Source organism: Dunckerocampus dactyliophorus, chromosome 10, assembly GCF_027744805.1.
Source record: "Dunckerocampus dactyliophorus isolate RoL2022-P2 chromosome 10, RoL_Ddac_1.1, whole genome shotgun sequence".
NCBI classification, from domain to species: Eukaryota; Metazoa; Chordata; class Actinopteri; order Syngnathiformes; family Syngnathidae; genus Dunckerocampus; species Dunckerocampus dactyliophorus.
Genome location: NC_072828.1, coordinates 14,571,019 through 14,587,812, shown reverse-complemented (window position 1 = coordinate 14,587,812; position 16,794 = coordinate 14,571,019). Strand labels below are relative to the sequence as shown.

The 16,794-nt window shown below is 40.4% G+C and overlaps 1 protein-coding gene and 1 non-coding gene across 2 annotated transcripts; both read left to right on the top strand.

Moving 5' to 3' along the window:
* Nucleotides 1–8,097: 8,097 nt before the first annotated feature.
* LOC129189197 (elongation factor 2-like) lies at nt 8,098–14,841 on the top strand. The gene is made up of 13 exons (XM_054790632.1): nt 8,098–8,241; nt 10,315–10,529; nt 11,131–11,312; nt 11,441–11,652; nt 11,763–11,941; nt 12,066–12,171; nt 12,370–12,622; nt 12,732–12,927; nt 12,998–13,364; nt 13,454–13,807; nt 13,886–14,068; nt 14,166–14,298; nt 14,477–14,841. Exons 1-13 carry the CDS (start codon nt 8,239–8,241, stop codon nt 14,668–14,670), a joined length of 2,577 nt encoding a protein of 858 aa, XP_054646607.1. The 5' UTR covers nt 8,098–8,238; the 3' UTR covers nt 14,671–14,841.
* LOC129189376 (small nucleolar RNA SNORD37) lies at nt 12,232–12,299 on the top strand. Its single transcript, XR_008572796.1, has one exon. It is a non-coding gene; the product is annotated as a small nucleolar RNA SNORD37 (small nucleolar RNA).
* Nucleotides 14,842–16,794: the final 1,953 nt, after the last annotated feature.

The window sequence follows — 16,794 nt, the reverse complement described above, 5'->3', positions numbered from 1 at the left end:
ACATGCTGTAACCATATAAGTAACAGGTACATTCATGATACCATGTAATATTTACAATGTTTTGCTGTATTTTTGGTCCTTAAGTATTACCGAAACTTCTTTCCTGGGCGCATTGATTTCATATAGCAACATAGAAACAAACGCCTACACCTAGTATTAACTTTTCCAAACTCAAAAAAGAAACAGCAGTAGCAGCAGCTCCAATAAGTAGTATTACCTTTTAGTAGTGGCCTGGGGCACTGAGAGCGCGACGCTGACACACTGCAGGAGAGTGTGTGGTGAAGCTAGTCGCTAGCCGGCTAATAGCTAGTTGGTGTGGTGTGGCAAGGTGTCAACATGCCAGTAACTAGTTTGATTGGCGTTACAATGTTAATATAATAACAATGTCTCTGTAGCTTGGTTAACTGATTGACTGCCAGCCATGTTCAGAGCAGAGAGCTCCATACTGCCAGAGTTTTGGGGCATTTTTGCCGAAATTTCAAGACCCACAGAATATTGAGTTTTAGGACTACCGGTACATAAACATTGAAACCACTGATCTAAAAAAAAGACTGGATCGAGCAACCTATTGTTTTCACGCGCCAAAATTTGAAGCCAGATTTTTTCGATCGCCGCCATCTTGGTGAGACCACCTTACGCGCCACAGCTTTGTGATTGTGCTGGTATACGAACGCAGAATTAGTGAAAAATCATCAAAAACATCAGGAGTGCCAGTGAAGGAAGCGAGGATGAGGAAACACAACTTAAAAAGCACTTCCCAAGAACCTTCCACTCGTAAGTACTTTTACTTGGCACCTTTTTTTGACCTGATATATGTGCCACTACTTGAACGGCTTTGCTTTGAAAAGTTCTCGAAATGTAACCAAAAGTTAAAGTATGAACTTTGGTTTTGCAAGAATTTTCTAGTTACACCTTCCTGTAACAACTAGGCCTTTTTTTGGTGCCTAGCCTAGCAATCAATGATAAAATTATTTCTATGCAGTTTTTTACAGTAGGCTTTGAGTATTTGCACTTATCTAATGTCTTTTTGTACCAAAAAACAGCTTTTTTAAAAGCTACCACAACTACCAAGTTACATTAATTCTGATACCACACATGATTCACGCAAAGGTAGAAGACATGTGACAAAATTTCTGCTTTCTTCCTGCGTTAACCTTATCCTGAGATAAAAAAAAATAATGGTTTACCGTAGGAAAATAATTAGACAAAGATAGACTTTAAATTCCGTACGTAAACAATGTTTGCAGGCTGTCACACAGCCAATTTTTCGTCCGTCTCGAAGCTAAAATACATCTTACTAGCTTGATAAATGACACAAAAGCGTATAAATCTGAGTAGTTATAACCTTTAGCAGTTGATTTTGGTGGCTATACGATCAATCGAAGTTTTACCAGTGCGTTGCCATACTGTTGTCTCACAGCAAAGTGGTCTCACCAAGATGGCCGCCGCAAATTTCCATTGGCTTCAAAAATAAAACAATAGAAGCTCGATCCAGTCTTTTTTTTAGATCAGTGATTGAAACTATCTAAAGAAAATTTAGACTCTCTTCTTTCATCAGAAAAAAAAGTTAGTTTCTAGCCTTTTTGGTTCTTTAGATATTGGCGGTAGAACATAGGGTAGTTTCAGCAAAAACACCTGATTTTGACCAAAAAACAGAGAAAAAGAGCTTTTTCTGCAGAGAAGCAAATTCAAGCAGAGTGACTTTGGGGTCTGCTGGATGTGTGGGTCAATTCCTGCTGCTGACCGATCCAGGCGGCAGCCACTCATCAGAAGAATCAGGGTCGGGTTCTGAGTCACTCGACTCTGAACTGCTTCCAGTGTCAGGCTCCAGTGTCGCACCACATGGCTCAGCAAAGCTAACCACTAGCTTGTTGCTTCGGCTGCCATTGTCAACTGCGTTTCACTTACATCAGTGATCCCCAACCCCAGGGCTGCGGCCCGGTACCAGGCTGTGGGTCATTTGGTACCCGGCCGCACAGAAAGAAAAAATAATTTCCATTATTTCATTTTTTTAAATTTTTTATTTTGAAAAGTGGCCGGATTCTCTCTGTTACATTTGTCTCACTTGACGCATGTCCATTGTGCGTGTGCTAACTTTATCTCATGCCGCACAGATAGTACTCTCTACTAGTACTCTCTAGTACACAGATACTACTACTGTATTTTTACCATTTTTCTTTCACCTCATATTTGGTCTCAAATGCTGATACTATGTGGGAATGCATAAAGGTAAGTTTTGATGACTTATTGAGTGCTAATGTGCACATTTGTCTCAAGCTAATTCATGCTAGTGCACTGCCTTTTACCACACACGTCAAACAGTGATGTAATAATCTCTCTGGAAAAACTTGGCTGGAACTTGAACTGGTGGATGGTGGGTCGGCATTCATTTTGTGCTTTTAATTTGATGTTATTCATGTCTTACTTTTACACAATACATAATAAATAAGATAAATTAGATCGCTGTAATGTACGAAACCACCCACAACCCCCCACCCCACCCCACCCCACCGGTCTGCGGGAGATTTGTGGGTACACAAGCCGGTCCGTGGGTCAAAAGAGGTTGGGGACCACTGACCTACATCAGGCAGATCCACCGCCAGGCAAGCTCTGTGACGGTGTTAGCTGCCTGTATTTTTTGTCTCTGCTCGATTTCTGCATGTGTTTCGCCATTTTCCTCTCTCAAACCACAATTCGTCTTCTTCATAGACAATCTGTAGCTGCCAGTTGGAGGAAAAGACAACTGTTGCCCCCTACTGGGACAGAAATGCATTGCCTACAAGTCAGCAAATCACACACAAAATGAATAAGACTTTCATCTGTATTTCCCACGAAAAAAAAGCAAAAGACGTCAATAGACGTCTTTGGCAGTCAACGTTGTTGGCGCTTTATGGAGGGGTTTTTTTTCAAAAGGCTTTATAGGTGGAATAAGTGTTTCCCATTACGTGCATTCTTACCTAAATCTTTTTAGCTGTTTTTATATCTTTAGAATGCACAGAAAAGAAACGGATATATGTGTTCATGTCTCACATTGGATTGTGGGTGATGGGAAAATTTAAAAAAAGTGCAGTTTTTCTTTAAACAAGGCCATTTTTAATTAGTTAGTTTTTACTTCTGTTAACTCACTTGCCCTTTTACACAGTTGAAGGCAATGTATATATTTACACATACCTTTTATATTTCAAGTGGCAAAGCCACTTGAAAAATACACTAATTAACTAAAGTACACTAATTCATGAAAGACTGATTTGTAGACAGTTAAAAAAAACCTATTGAAACAAAAACTAAATTCTGCATACAAATATCGTTATTATTTTTGTATTAACATGCCAAAGGTAGTTTTATTGACCTAACTCCTTGAGTATTAGTTTTCCTCCACCGAATGCCCAATTGTTAAGAACAAACTGTGAATTTGGTTTCAAGCTTTACGGCCTTGTTTAATCGTGTCACTTATGATTCAGTCATGGATGACAACTTTTCCATAAGAGGATATAATCATAGATTTCTATAGGTTTTTTTCTATGCAGGTTTATGTGCTTTTCTCCTCCCGTAGCTGTCGTTCACACTGTCAGATTATTCAGCATGAGAGTGACAAATTCGGTGTCACTTCTGACCAGTGTATAGCATCTTCTGTTTAGTGGCCACCACTAACAAGAGGATGCATCCATTTTTAAAAGTATTATTTTGAACAAAGGTTCTCAAACTTTTTTCACAAGTAGCACCCCAAAAATATTTATTTTTGGCAAGTACAACCATTTTTGCTACTTATGCTTAACCATGACAGTTTAGCTTTGAACATGTAGTTTGTACTCGTTGGCTTGTGGCATATGAGGTGAGTTAAACATTATTCCAGGAAAGTTGAATTTCAGCTACTTTTTGCTTCATAAATGTGTTTTATTATATACATAGGTTATGATATTTCTAATATTGCAGTTTATGTTTTTAATTTTTTATAAAATATATATTTTTTTCTTTATTCTGCCCAGAGATATCCAGGGGTCCCCAAACGTCTCATAAAAAATTATTATTAATTTTTTTAAGTATATATTAGTGTTTTAGTCTTAATTTGCGTGCTTAAAACTACATAAAAATGCGTAGTCTATCTTAATCTACTGCTCCTCCCTCTCTTCTCATGCAGTGGACTATTCCATGTTACTGCGCATGCGCAGATAGATTCAGGAAGATGGTAGCAAAACAAACTTTTTGGCGCGGTGTGGAGAAAAATGAAGCAGAGTAGAAGAGGAGAAGGGGAGAGGAAAACAAAAAAAACTGTGAAAAAACATTTTTACAGTAGACAGCAGAGATTGGAAGACACTGGAAGACAGCAGCTGCACTGCTGTCAGTGTCAGCCACGGAGAATGCAGTAGTTCTAGAGATGAAACTGAAAGTGACGCTTTTCATCACAAATATGTGGGTATTAAAACGATAAACTATATTAAATGTTAATAAACGTAATGTTCTTATCAATTACAGTAAAAGGTTTGAGATTATTCACTTTTTTTTTTTTTAAGACTTTATCTAGGTCAGGAAACAGGAGAATTTTCCCATATTTACGCTTGGTATTAGATGATAAACATTAATATTTAAAAATTGTTTTAAAATAAATTAATAATAATAAATCATCCATCCATCCATTTTTTATGCCGCTTATCCTCATTAGGGTTGCAGGTAATAATAAATCAAATAAATACATTCAAAATAGAATAAAACTTTTGTCAGTGCACTACAGGGATGTGGAGGGCCCCAATGACAGGGTTTGGCTTGGGCCCCCAAATGATTAAACACTCCCCTGCTCCTACCACAGTTTGATAATAAATTATTTGGAATGTTTGGGGGCAGAAATAGCCAATTGTGTAAGGATTTGGCTTTGAGGTGTGGCAGGCTTCCTTCTTCTGTCAAGTACAGACGTGTCTTTGCTTGCTTGAACAGCCAAAGTCAAAGAGATCATCTGCAGTCTGAGTTCATCAATGCGCTGCTTTCATGAGTTACCCACTAGATTTCTAAAGTCTGTGCTGAGCACTTTGCTACCACAACTCACTAATCTAGTTAACATCTCACTTCAGACTGGAACATTTCCAAAGGCCCTAAAAACTGCTGCCATTAAGCCTCTTCTGAAGAAGAACAGTCTTGATGCCACAGGACTGAACAACTATCAGCCCATATCAAACCTGCCATCCTTGGGGAAAGTCTTAGAAAAGGTTGTATACCAACAGCTTAGTGACTTTCTCCTCTCTAACAATGTGTTTGATACTTTCCGATCAGGCTTTAGGCCCCACCACAGCACTGAGAACATCTCTGATCAAGGTGACAAATGATATCTGTCTGAACACAGATGCAGACACAGTCTCACTTTTAGTTCTTCTAGACCTGAGCGCTGCCTTTGACATTGTTGACCATGTGACCTCATTACAGAGGTTAGAAAACTGGGCGGGATTCTCTGGTGCTGCTCTAAACTGGTTCAAGTCCTATCTGGAGGACAGGAAGTACTGTTAGAATGGGTAACTTTGTCTCAGACCAAATGGCTATGACCTGTAGGGTTGCCCAGGGGTCAATCCTGGGACCCCTGTTGTTAAATCTGTACATGGTTCCTTAAGGCCAGCTAATACGCAACACTCTCACAGATCTACGTCTCACTGACGGCCGATGAACATGGTCCTGCAGATTTACTTTGTCACTGCATCAAACAGATCAGTGTGTGGATGTAAAACAACTTTCTCCAGCTAAACTCGGACAAAACTGAAATCATTGTCTTTTCTCTACCGAAACAAAAAGAGAGTGTTATCAGTCACCTTGAGAGGTTTTCTCTAAAACGTAATCATCAGGTTAGAAATCTAGGGGTAATAATGGACTCAGATCTGAACTTTAACAGCCACATTAAATCAATAACATCATCAGCTTTTTACCACCGAAAAAACATTGACAAAATCAAGGGAATAGTGTCTAAGCCAGATTTAGAGAGACCATGCCTTTGTCTCTAGCAGGCTAGACTACTGTAACGGCCTTCTCACCGGGCTCTCTAAACAAGCTGTGAAACAGCTGCAGTACATCCAAAATGCTGATGCTCGAGTCCTGACTAGAACCAGGAAATATGAGCATATTAGTTCAGTACTCAGCACTGACTTCCTGTTGCTCGAAGAATAGACTTTCAAACAGCTCTGCTTGTGTACAAGTCTTTTCATGGTCTTGCACCAAAGTACATCTCTGACATGTTAGAGCCACACGAACCATCTCGGGCTCTGAGATGAGGCTCTCAGGTAGTGGTCACCTGTGGGTGCCCAGAGTCTAAACACGGCGCTGCGTTTCAGTTTTATGCTGCCAGAATCTGGAACAGTCTTCAAGAAGATGTGCGACAATCCTCAACCTTGGCAATTTTCGAATCCAGGCTGCAAACACTTCTATTCAACTGGCATATGACAACTGAAAGTATTTTATCTGCATTCTTCATTTTTTAAATATTTTTTTATGGAATGATTTATGGAATTTTATGTAATGATTTTAGAATGATTTTAAGTTTTATGGAATGATTTTATGAAGTAATTTTACCCTGCTTTTTTGTAAAGTACTTTGAATTACCTTGTGTATAAATTGTGCTCAATAAATAAACTTGCCTTGCCTTGCAAGCTACGCTTCAATAGTCTGGATTATGAATATTGTATAATTAAGGCATGTGGATTAATGAAGAATAAAGGCAATTTACTGTGAGAATTATTACTACTGTTATTATTATTACTCTATTATGCTATGCGTCACATCACTAGTATTAACGCTACATAAAATAAAATGGAGAAATTAAATGTTACCTGGCCAAGTGGTTAGCATGTTGCCCACACAGTCAAGAGATCAGGAAGACAAGGGTTCGAATCTCCGCTTGGGCATTTCTGTGTGGAGTTTGGATGTTCTCCCCATGCTGGATACTCTGGTTTCCACCCACATTCCAAAAACATGCATTTTAAGTTAATTGGCGACTCTAAATTGTCCATAGGTTTGAATGTGAGTGTGAATGGTTGTTTGTCTATATGTGCCCTGCGATTGGCTGGCGACCAGTCCAGAGCCTCTCGCCCAAAATCAGCCGGGATAGGCTCCAGCATACCCCGGCGATGTACCAGCATACCCCCTAATGAGGATAATCGGGCATAGAAAATGGATGGATGCATGGAAATGTTACCTACAGACAGAATAATAAGGATGCAATCATAAATATAGTATACTACACTGACCTATTTTGAATAAAGTGGCTTTTAAGATCGCAAGGCAAAGTTTATTATCTTAGATGGGAATAAATGGGATGGATTTATAAAATGACTGTACTGGTTGCATAACTAAAGCTAGCTCTCCACCTGCTGGATAAAAACATAAATTACCAGGAACTAACTAACTCAACTACAGTATTTTTCTTTTTTTTAAGATTTATTGGTTAGAACACAGTACAATACAAGTATACACGAAAATGCCAATTTAGATAAAGATCAGTTATTATGTTAACAACTTGAACTATTATCCAACAAACTGAAAAGACAAAAATACGCCAGGGGATTAAATAAACACAAGAAGGGTAAACAAAAAAAACAATATCAAATAAAATAAAGACATTGTCATACTTCAAGTATGAATAGGCCTTAACCGCTTTAGTATTTCTGGGCTCTGAGGTGGCTATATTTTAGATTTATTCTTGTAAAATGACATGTTTGTGAAAAGTAAGCTTGTGAAGTAAGTAAGATTTTTTTTCTTGAAATGTTACTACTTTAATCTGGTAACACTGGAACTTTTTTTCATAATATTACCACTTAATTCTTTATTAAGAATCAGCCTATCTTATCTTTCTTTATTACAACTTATTGCCAAGTTTTTTTTCTGAGCTACCACCTTATTGCGGTGCAGGAGTTATTTTGGTGCGTGTCCCGATGATCCGCAAGACAGGTTTAAATTTAAAAATATATACCTGTATTGCCGTTTTTTTGTTTGTTTTGTCTTTGATTTTCTTGGAATCCACACTTTCTTATCAAAAGGTGGCGATAATGCACACCAAACGTTGCTTGCCAACCGCCAATAAAAAGCAAGGAGAAGAAGAAAAAGAAGAAGAAGCGGTGTACGTGATGACGTAGACGTTGTACGCCGGCATTATAAAACATGTTTGTCTGACGTCAGCGTTCTCTTCCCTGCCTCGGCCCTCGTGTGGTGGGCAGTGTAAAATTTCGTATCTGCTTTCTCCACCGAGCGAATCCAAAACCATCCGTCAAAATGGTGAGTTGATCCGACTTAAGCGAATTGCTATGGAGGAAAAGCAGCTGACGTGGTGTGGTTACCATTGTTATTAGTGCTGCAGTGGTTATATTTGGACAGGATGGGCGTAGATTTCACCGATGGGTGGGAAAATGGCAGCCATCTTGAGATTCTTGCTGAAGGCCACATAGTTGTTAAAACGCTAATGTTCTCATATTATAGGCTCGTTCTAGATAAAAATGTGTATTGTCACATTTTCTTATAAGGGAAGCATAGTAAGAGTGGTGCTAAGCGTTTGGTAGCTGACACCGGCGGTTTCCCTTTCATGCCAGTACGTTTTTCAACGGACTGTTCAGAGCGGTGTCTGTATTGCGCAGCACAAGGATGACTAAAGTTACATTCTATCATCACAGGTATTTTAAAGGTAACTATAGGGGTTAATGGTAGTCTGAGTAAATGCCATTCCGGCCGGTTGTTATCGTCGTCTAGACTCCAAGCTAATGTTAGCAATTAGCTTTGTGTCAAAGTCTGTACACGTGGCCTATTCACCGGCACTTGATACCAGGCGTCAGATGTCTGTACACCCGTTCTTGACATGTTTTATGTATGAACCTAGGCCCGTATACGTTTTGTTGAGAGAATACATATTGCAGAATACGTGCTGGCAGATCCAACGCCCTGAATAATACAATGATGCGTCAGATCTATGATGAAACTCTATTGAATAATCTATATTATGTATCCATAATTGCAGCCTCAGATATGCTTTATCTGCTCAAAAATTACATCGAAAATCAGTTTACAAAGTGAAACGGCAGGTCTATGCAATAGCACTTAATCTAACGAATAAATTAAATGGGAGTACTTGAGTTTGCACTAGATGGATAATTAATGTTCACATTCACATTTCCAACAGCTCTGCAAAAATGTCATAATAAACTTAATCACAAAGTAAAACAACCAAAGCAAGACAGGTGAGATAAAAGAATGAGAAAACAGAATAAGAATAAATATGGAGCAGTTCACATAAAATTTGTAATTCAGTAATAAATATATAGTAATGTATAACAATGAAGGCACGTTATCTTAATTTCTCCTTAAATTTGAGTATACAGAATGCTTTAGGACCTCAAATGTTTCAGTTTTGACCCAAAACTCCCCCCACTAATGAAACTGTTAAAAAAAAAAAAAACTTTGTTTTGTTTTTTTTAGTTGGCTTTGAGCAAATTGTTCCCAATATGTCTTGAATGTATAGGCTGCGTTTGTAATGGGACCACAAGGTAAAGAGCGTACGTGCACCTATTCTCTACACCTTGTACTAAAGGATCCTGGGAATGAAGTTTACATTGTAAAACAGAGGTTTCTGCATTTCACATTTAAAATTTTGCAACATTTATCCAGAATACAAACAATGACACTGTTGTAGTAGTAGGTTGTTGTTGTTTTTTTGTTTGTTTTTTTACTGTGTGATAATCGCACCATTTTAAACTTGACTTATCAAGTAGAAAGTGTCTTGCACCAATGTATAACAAGGCACACCCAGTGATGTACGACATGAGGATAGCGTTAAACTTACTTAAAATCCACTTGAATTAAAAGCGACATTTCTCCTTGGCTGTCGCTGTATGTGCTTTTATTTTGTTAGGACTAGTATGCATGTTCGTCATGCTGATTGTGTTCTTTTGTCTCATCCACACTATAAAAGCCAAAGTAAGTCCACGCTTGTACATATCGTTTTGTCACAAGCACGATTAAGTGACTTGAAAAAAGTTGACACTAGTAGCTCGCCTTGGACAAAAATGAGCTAGCTAGCTGCCATTAGAGGCCGTGAGAGCCAGTCAAAATGTTAAAGATGCCAGAAAGTTGAATGAGATCGACACGAGTGATCACACATGCTGGCATAGATACACTTTGCCTGTCACAAGCTGTCGTCAATTGACTCCACATTTTACGGACTATATTCTCACGATAAGGAAAAAAGTGAACATCAACACAAGGCAGGTGGCAGCTTTTATTTTGTCGTGGCGGTGCACCGCTATCAATCGCATGGAGCGGAAACCCTGTGGGTGTAAATGTTACTGGTGTTCTTTGCAGGTAAACTTTACAGTCGACCAGATCCGTGCCATCATGGACAAGAAGGCCAACATCCGTAACATGTCTGTGATTGCGCACGTTGATCATGGCAAGTCCACCTTGACTGACTCCCTGGTGTCGAAGGCCGGCATTATCGCTTCAGCTCGTGCTGGAGAGACACGCTTCACAGACACACGAAAGGATGAGCAAGAGCGCTGTATTACCATCAAGTCTACGTAAGTGCACATTTCGGTTCAGAACAATGGGTAGCTTTCTGGAACATTGCTAAAACTTAAGATGGTTGTCTCGTCAATGTAACATTGCTGACACCTAGTGACAGTGTAAAAACAAAAGAGTTCTCCCTCACAACTTAGCCAGTGTTTCAGGTGGCCACTTAGACGTGTCTAGTTCAGTAGGGGGCAGGTTGGTGTTTGAGGAGATACACCATGGTTGAGTAGTAAGCACAAACATTCCTTCTCCACATGACAGCAGTCATTGACATGTCAATTTTGTCGATTCCATGTGAAAGAGTAGATTCGTTTTTTTTTAATTTTCCGATTCTGTTAACGTGGGAATCAGGGACTTTCATGTCTCTCAGAATGCAGGCAGTCGACTACACGCCAGCCCCCCCTCACCAGTCAGAACTCAGCCACGATGCATTCATGGTCTTAAACACTGTCAGATATTTCAAACTCTTTTGAAATGCACATTTTTCTCACTCCAGTGTATATTAAAAAAAATCTCAGGAGTCTGAAGAGAGATTTGTGACGCTTTTTACTAATTATGCGGTTTTTCTACCTCCTGAATGTGCCATTTTTACATATGTCCATTTTGTAGTGCCATCTCCATGTTCTACGAGTTGAGTGAAAATGACTTGGCCTTCATCAAGCAATCTAAGGATGGCTCTGGCTTCTTGATCAACCTGATTGACTCACCTGGACATGTGGACTTCTCTTCTGAGGTGACTGCTGCTCTCCGTGTTACTGACGGCGCTCTAGTGGTGGTCGACTGCGTGTCTGGTAAGAACAGTCAAGTTGGGTTAGGGTTAGGGTTAACATTGCAAGTTCTAAGCATTAACGGGAGAACGAATATTTGCAGTTTAAATGGGCTGCGTCAGGCTTCTCAACCAAATGTCTGCTCATACTAGGTGTGTGCGTCCAGACGGAAACAGTGCTCCGTCAGGCCATTTGTGAGCGCATCAAGCCAGTCCTGATGATGAACAAGATGGACCGTGCCTTGTTGGAGCTCCAACTTGAAGCAGAGGACCTTTACCAAGCGTTCCAGCGTATTGTTGAGAATGTCAACGTCATCATTTCCACCTATGGTGAACAGGAGAATGGTCCCATGGGCAACATCCAGGTGTGTGTGGTGTGCAGTTTTACTCTTATGGTGTACTGGAGTGGAACCAAATATATAATTGGTCTAGAGCCGAAAAATATTAAGTCAGGATTCCCCCCCCCCCCCAACAGATTGAGCCAGTCAAAGGTACTGTTGGCTTTGGCTCTGGCCTCCATGGATGGGCTTTCACCCTGAAGCAGTTTGCTGAGATGTATGCTGCAAAGTTTGCTGCCAAGGGTAACACCCAGATGTCTCCAGTTGAGCGCTGCAAGAAAGTGGAAGACATGATGAAGAAGCTGTGGGGTGACAGGTGGGTCTCCTAGCAAGTATTTTTAACTGAAATTACAATTTTACTAGGTGGTCATTTAGTTGTACATTCACAGTAGTTTTCAAATATGTCTCCAGACTGATGTATGATCTTCTATACATTGTAGGTTCTTCGACCCTGACACTGGAAAGTTTTCTAAGTCTTCTGTGGGACCTGATGGCAAGAAGATCCCTCGCAGCTTTGTGCAGCTTGTCCTTGATCCCATCTACAAGGTATGTCAATTTTATTTGTAGTAAAATGACCCTGGAAATACATGTTGCTACTAAATACCTGCAAGTGATGACTTAACTTTCTTCACTTTGACCTGAGTTAATTAGTGATGATAGCCATCTCTCTGAGCGGGGCACACATTGTTTGTTTATAAACAATGGGTTGACTTTATATTGACAAATGAACTCATCACTCTTCAGGTGTTTGATGCAATCATGAACTTCAAGAAGGAAGAGACTGCCAAACTGATTGAGAAGCTGGAAATCAAGTTGGATACTGAAGACAAGGACAAAGAGGGCAAACCTCTTCTGAAGGCTGTCATGCGTCGCTGGCTCCCAGCTGGAGAGGCTCTCCTCCAGATGATCACCATCCATCTTCCTTCCCCTGTCACGGCCCAGAAGTACCGTTGTGAGCTTCTCTATGAAGGACCGGACGATGATGAAGCTGCCATTGGTAAGATGCAAAATTCAGTTTTGGCTAATGCAAGAAAACAGCACTGGGTGTGTAGTTTTTTTTTTTTTGTTTGTTTGTTTTTTTCTTAATGGTTGATCATTTCTTTTAGGTATCAAAAATTGTGACCCCAAGGGTCCTCTTATGATGTACATCTCCAAGATGGTACCTACTAGTGACAAGGGGCGCTTCTATGCTTTTGGCCGTGTGTTCTCTGGATGCGTTTCCACTGGTCTTAAAGTACGCATCATGGGACCCAACTTTGTTCCTGGAAAGAAAGACGACCTGTATTTAAAACCTATTCAGAGGTTGGTTTTTCCTGTGGTGTCTGTTGTTGCCGCTTGTCACCCAATGACTAAAATGTCCTTCCTTTTCAAGGACCATTCTGATGATGGGTCGTTACACTGAGCCCATTGAAGATGTACCCTGTGGAAACATTGTGGGTCTGGTTGGTGTGGATCAATTTCTGGTCAAGACTGGGACCATCACCACCTTTGAGCATGCGCACAACATGAAGGTGATGAAGTTTAGCGTCAGCCCTGTGGTGAGAGTTGCTGTGGAAGCCAAAAATCCAGCTGACCTCCCCAAGCTGGTGGAGGGCCTGAAGCGTCTGTCCAAGTCTGACCCCATGGTGCAGTGCATCATTGAAGAGTCTGGCGAGCACATCATTGCTGGAGCTGGAGAGCTACATCTGGAGATCTGCCTCAAAGATCTTGAGGAGGATCACGCTTGTATCCCACTGAAGGTGAATTTTTATATTTTAAAAAATAAAACTGACTAGAAATTTAGTTTGCTACTATGAATTTGCATTCCTCATTCAATTTTCTTTTGTAGAAATCTGATCCTGTGGTGTCCTACAGAGAGACTGTTCAATCAGAGTCAAGTGTGATGTGTCTGTCAAAGTCCCCCAACAAGCACAACCGGCTGTTTATGAAGGCCCGTCCCTTTGAAGACGGTTTGGCCGAAGACATTGAGAAGGGTGAGGTCACTGCACGTCAGGAGATGAAGGTCCGTGCCCGCTACCTTGCTGACAAATTTGACTGGGATGTTGCCGAGTCAAAAAAGATTTGGTGCTTTGGACCTGATGGAACCGGCCCCAACCTGTTGGTCGATGTGACTAAGGGTGTGCAGTACCTTAATGAGATCAAGGACAGCGTTGTTGCTGGCTTTCAGTGGGCTGTCAAGGAGGTACGCAAGACTATCACACAAGCATCCTGTGACTCTTGGTCCACAACTTAGCGGACTCTTATCCTCCCTCTCCCCCAGGGTGTCCTCTGTGAAGAGAACATGCGTGCTATCCGTTTTGATATCCATGATGTCACCCTACATACAGATGCTATTCATCGTGGTGGTGGTCAAATTATACCCACTGCTCGCAGAGTTCTGTATGCTTGTGAACTTACAGCTGAGCCTAGAATGATGGAGCCAGTCTACTTGGTGGAGATCCAGGTAAGAATGCTACAAACAAAACATCCAAACTAAAACTACATGAATGGTTTCCCTCACACTTTTTTTTTTTTTCTTTTTTTTTTCTTTTTTTATATAGTGTCCCGAGGCAGCAATGGGTGGAATCTATGGTGTGTTGACAAAGAGGCGTGGTCACGTCTTTGATGAATCCAGTGTCATGGGCACACCCATGCGTGTTATCAAGGCCCATCTGCCTGTCAATGAGTCTTTTGGTAAGTATTATTCAGCATAGCAGCTGTAACTTTGTGCTATGGTGCTGCTTAGTTGAGGTACAATGTGGAAAAACTACTGGCATATTTGTACCAACGACGCCTAGGTGTTTTGTTTTGGGGTTTTTTCCTAATTCTCCCATTGTGGCAAGAGGTTAATGCAACATCGGTCCCCTCACAGGTTTCACCGCTGACCTTCGTTCCAACACCGGTGGCCAGGCCTTTCCCCAGTGTGTCTTTGACCATTGGCAGATCCTTCCGGGAGACCCTAAGGATCCTACTTCCAAGCCCGGTATTGTGGTTGCTGATACCCGTAAACGCAAGGGTCTTAAGGAAGGAATCCCAGCCTTGGACAACTACCTGGACAAATTGTAATATCCTGGACCACTGTTTTTGGCTTTTTTTGCCTCATTCCTCCAACAATTTTAGTCCACATTGTGGGACCGGACTGTACAGAACACAGTGAGCACTAAAGTTTGCCAAAAGGATTGACATATAATGGATAAACTACAAAAATTGTAAACTAATAAAAGGAAATAAACCCTGTATCTGTCTGATTTCAAATTTGTTCTAAAGATATATAAATTCATGTGATTAAGGAAATAGTAATGTGAACATGTAATGTATTGATCGTGCATTTTCTATTACAAAGCATCTGTCTATATCAATATCAGCATGAACATTTTATTTTGTAGCGTGGAATGTTAGAAAAGGCTTGATCAGGTGATATTAGCAACAGCAGTTGTGCACCATTTTAATTCTTTATACAGCTGGGCTATAGTTTTGGTGTTTTTTATATAATCTCCAATATACTGGCAGTTTTTGCACAACCTCTTCCTTATACCTAATGTTTAAACCTGGCTTTACTCCCCACTGACAGGCTGGCTGTTTGGTTGTAGCCAATGATAGTGTCACGGGACAATCACCCGTGTGTGTGATACATCCTCAAATGTGTGATGAGTTTGGTCGTATTAAACTTCCCCGGTTTTGCACTCAGTTGAAACGTCTCTTGGGACTTATAAAACAACCGACACCACTCCTATCTTGCTCCTCTGGAACATTAGCGCACTGTTACCGTGATCAAGTGGGGGATACACATGACAATAGCTGGAGTCTGGAATGGACTACTCGTATCAGTGCCGATTTGAGATGGAGGCCGATGAAATCAGATTTTTTTTCTTAGTGCAACCCAAAGTCTGAAATATCCGATTGAGAAACCCCAAACTAATGCTTTTTAACCTATATGTAATTATGCTGTCCCTCTTCAGCGCTACACTTTATTTAAAAACAAAAAATATATCACCACTGTCTAGCATGTTACCAATAGTGATTAAAAAAAATACATGTATTTGTCAATTAAAAATGTAACTAAAATTCGTCTTACGTTTGGCTAGAATGGATTGAATGATATTCATGGCTCTCACCAACTGCTGTCTTGTGTTGATGTGCAAGTGGAGGTCTCAGAGACCAGCGATTTGTAGTTGTGTGGTTAGGATAGGCTATACATTCAATGATAGCTACATTTAGTAACTAAACGTGCAGAACTAGCAGAACGCTATTAACCCTTTGGAGCATGTCACATGCACAGGAGAAGTACATTTCACAAACGACTAACAGACTGAACTTATTTCACCTTTGTACACCTTGGCCACTTTTGTACCGTGCAGTGCGGGTCTGAAAGCTACATAAACCCCTCCAAAATGCAACCCAACACCTGACCATGATGAAACCAAGAAGCCAGAGCTTGGCCATAGTCCTCCATGGCCTACCAGCACCTTGCCTTCCTGGTGAAATACGCATGGGTCCCAAAGTGTGGCGCAGGGGCCATCCTTAGAGCGTGGCTCTTTGCAGAAATAAAATTAACAAAAACTCAACAAAAGTGGAAAAATAGAGCCAAAAGGCATAATGTAACTAAAAAAAGCTAAGATATTGATACTAATAAAAACAGATTTGTCTTTAAATATATTTTATTTTATTGTAAATATCAAAGGACAGCTAGATAGCCCTTATGTAAATAGAGACAAGTACACTGCTCAAAAAAATTAGAGGAACACTTGGAAAACACATCAGATCTAAAAATGATCTAAAAAATGATGCAGCACACTGGTCCAGATCTGGGAGGAGATCCCCCAGGACACCATCCGTAGTCTCATTAGGAGCATGCCCCGACGTTGTCATGCGTACAAGCACGTGGGGGCCACACAAACTACTGAGAATCATTTTGAGTTGCTACAGTAACATTTTGGCAAAATGGACCAGTCTGCTGCATCATTTTTTCACTTTCATTTTTGGGTTGTCTTTGATTTCCCCCCTCTATAGGGTGATCATTTTCATTTCTATCAAATTATGTGGCATCATTTTGTTACTAATACATCACCCACTTATTATCAGGAAAGATATTCAAGATCATTTTCCCCCCAGTTTAGATTTGATGTGTTTTTGAAGTGTTCCTCTAATTTTTTTGAGCAGTATATATACTGTATATTCCTTTAATGTTTT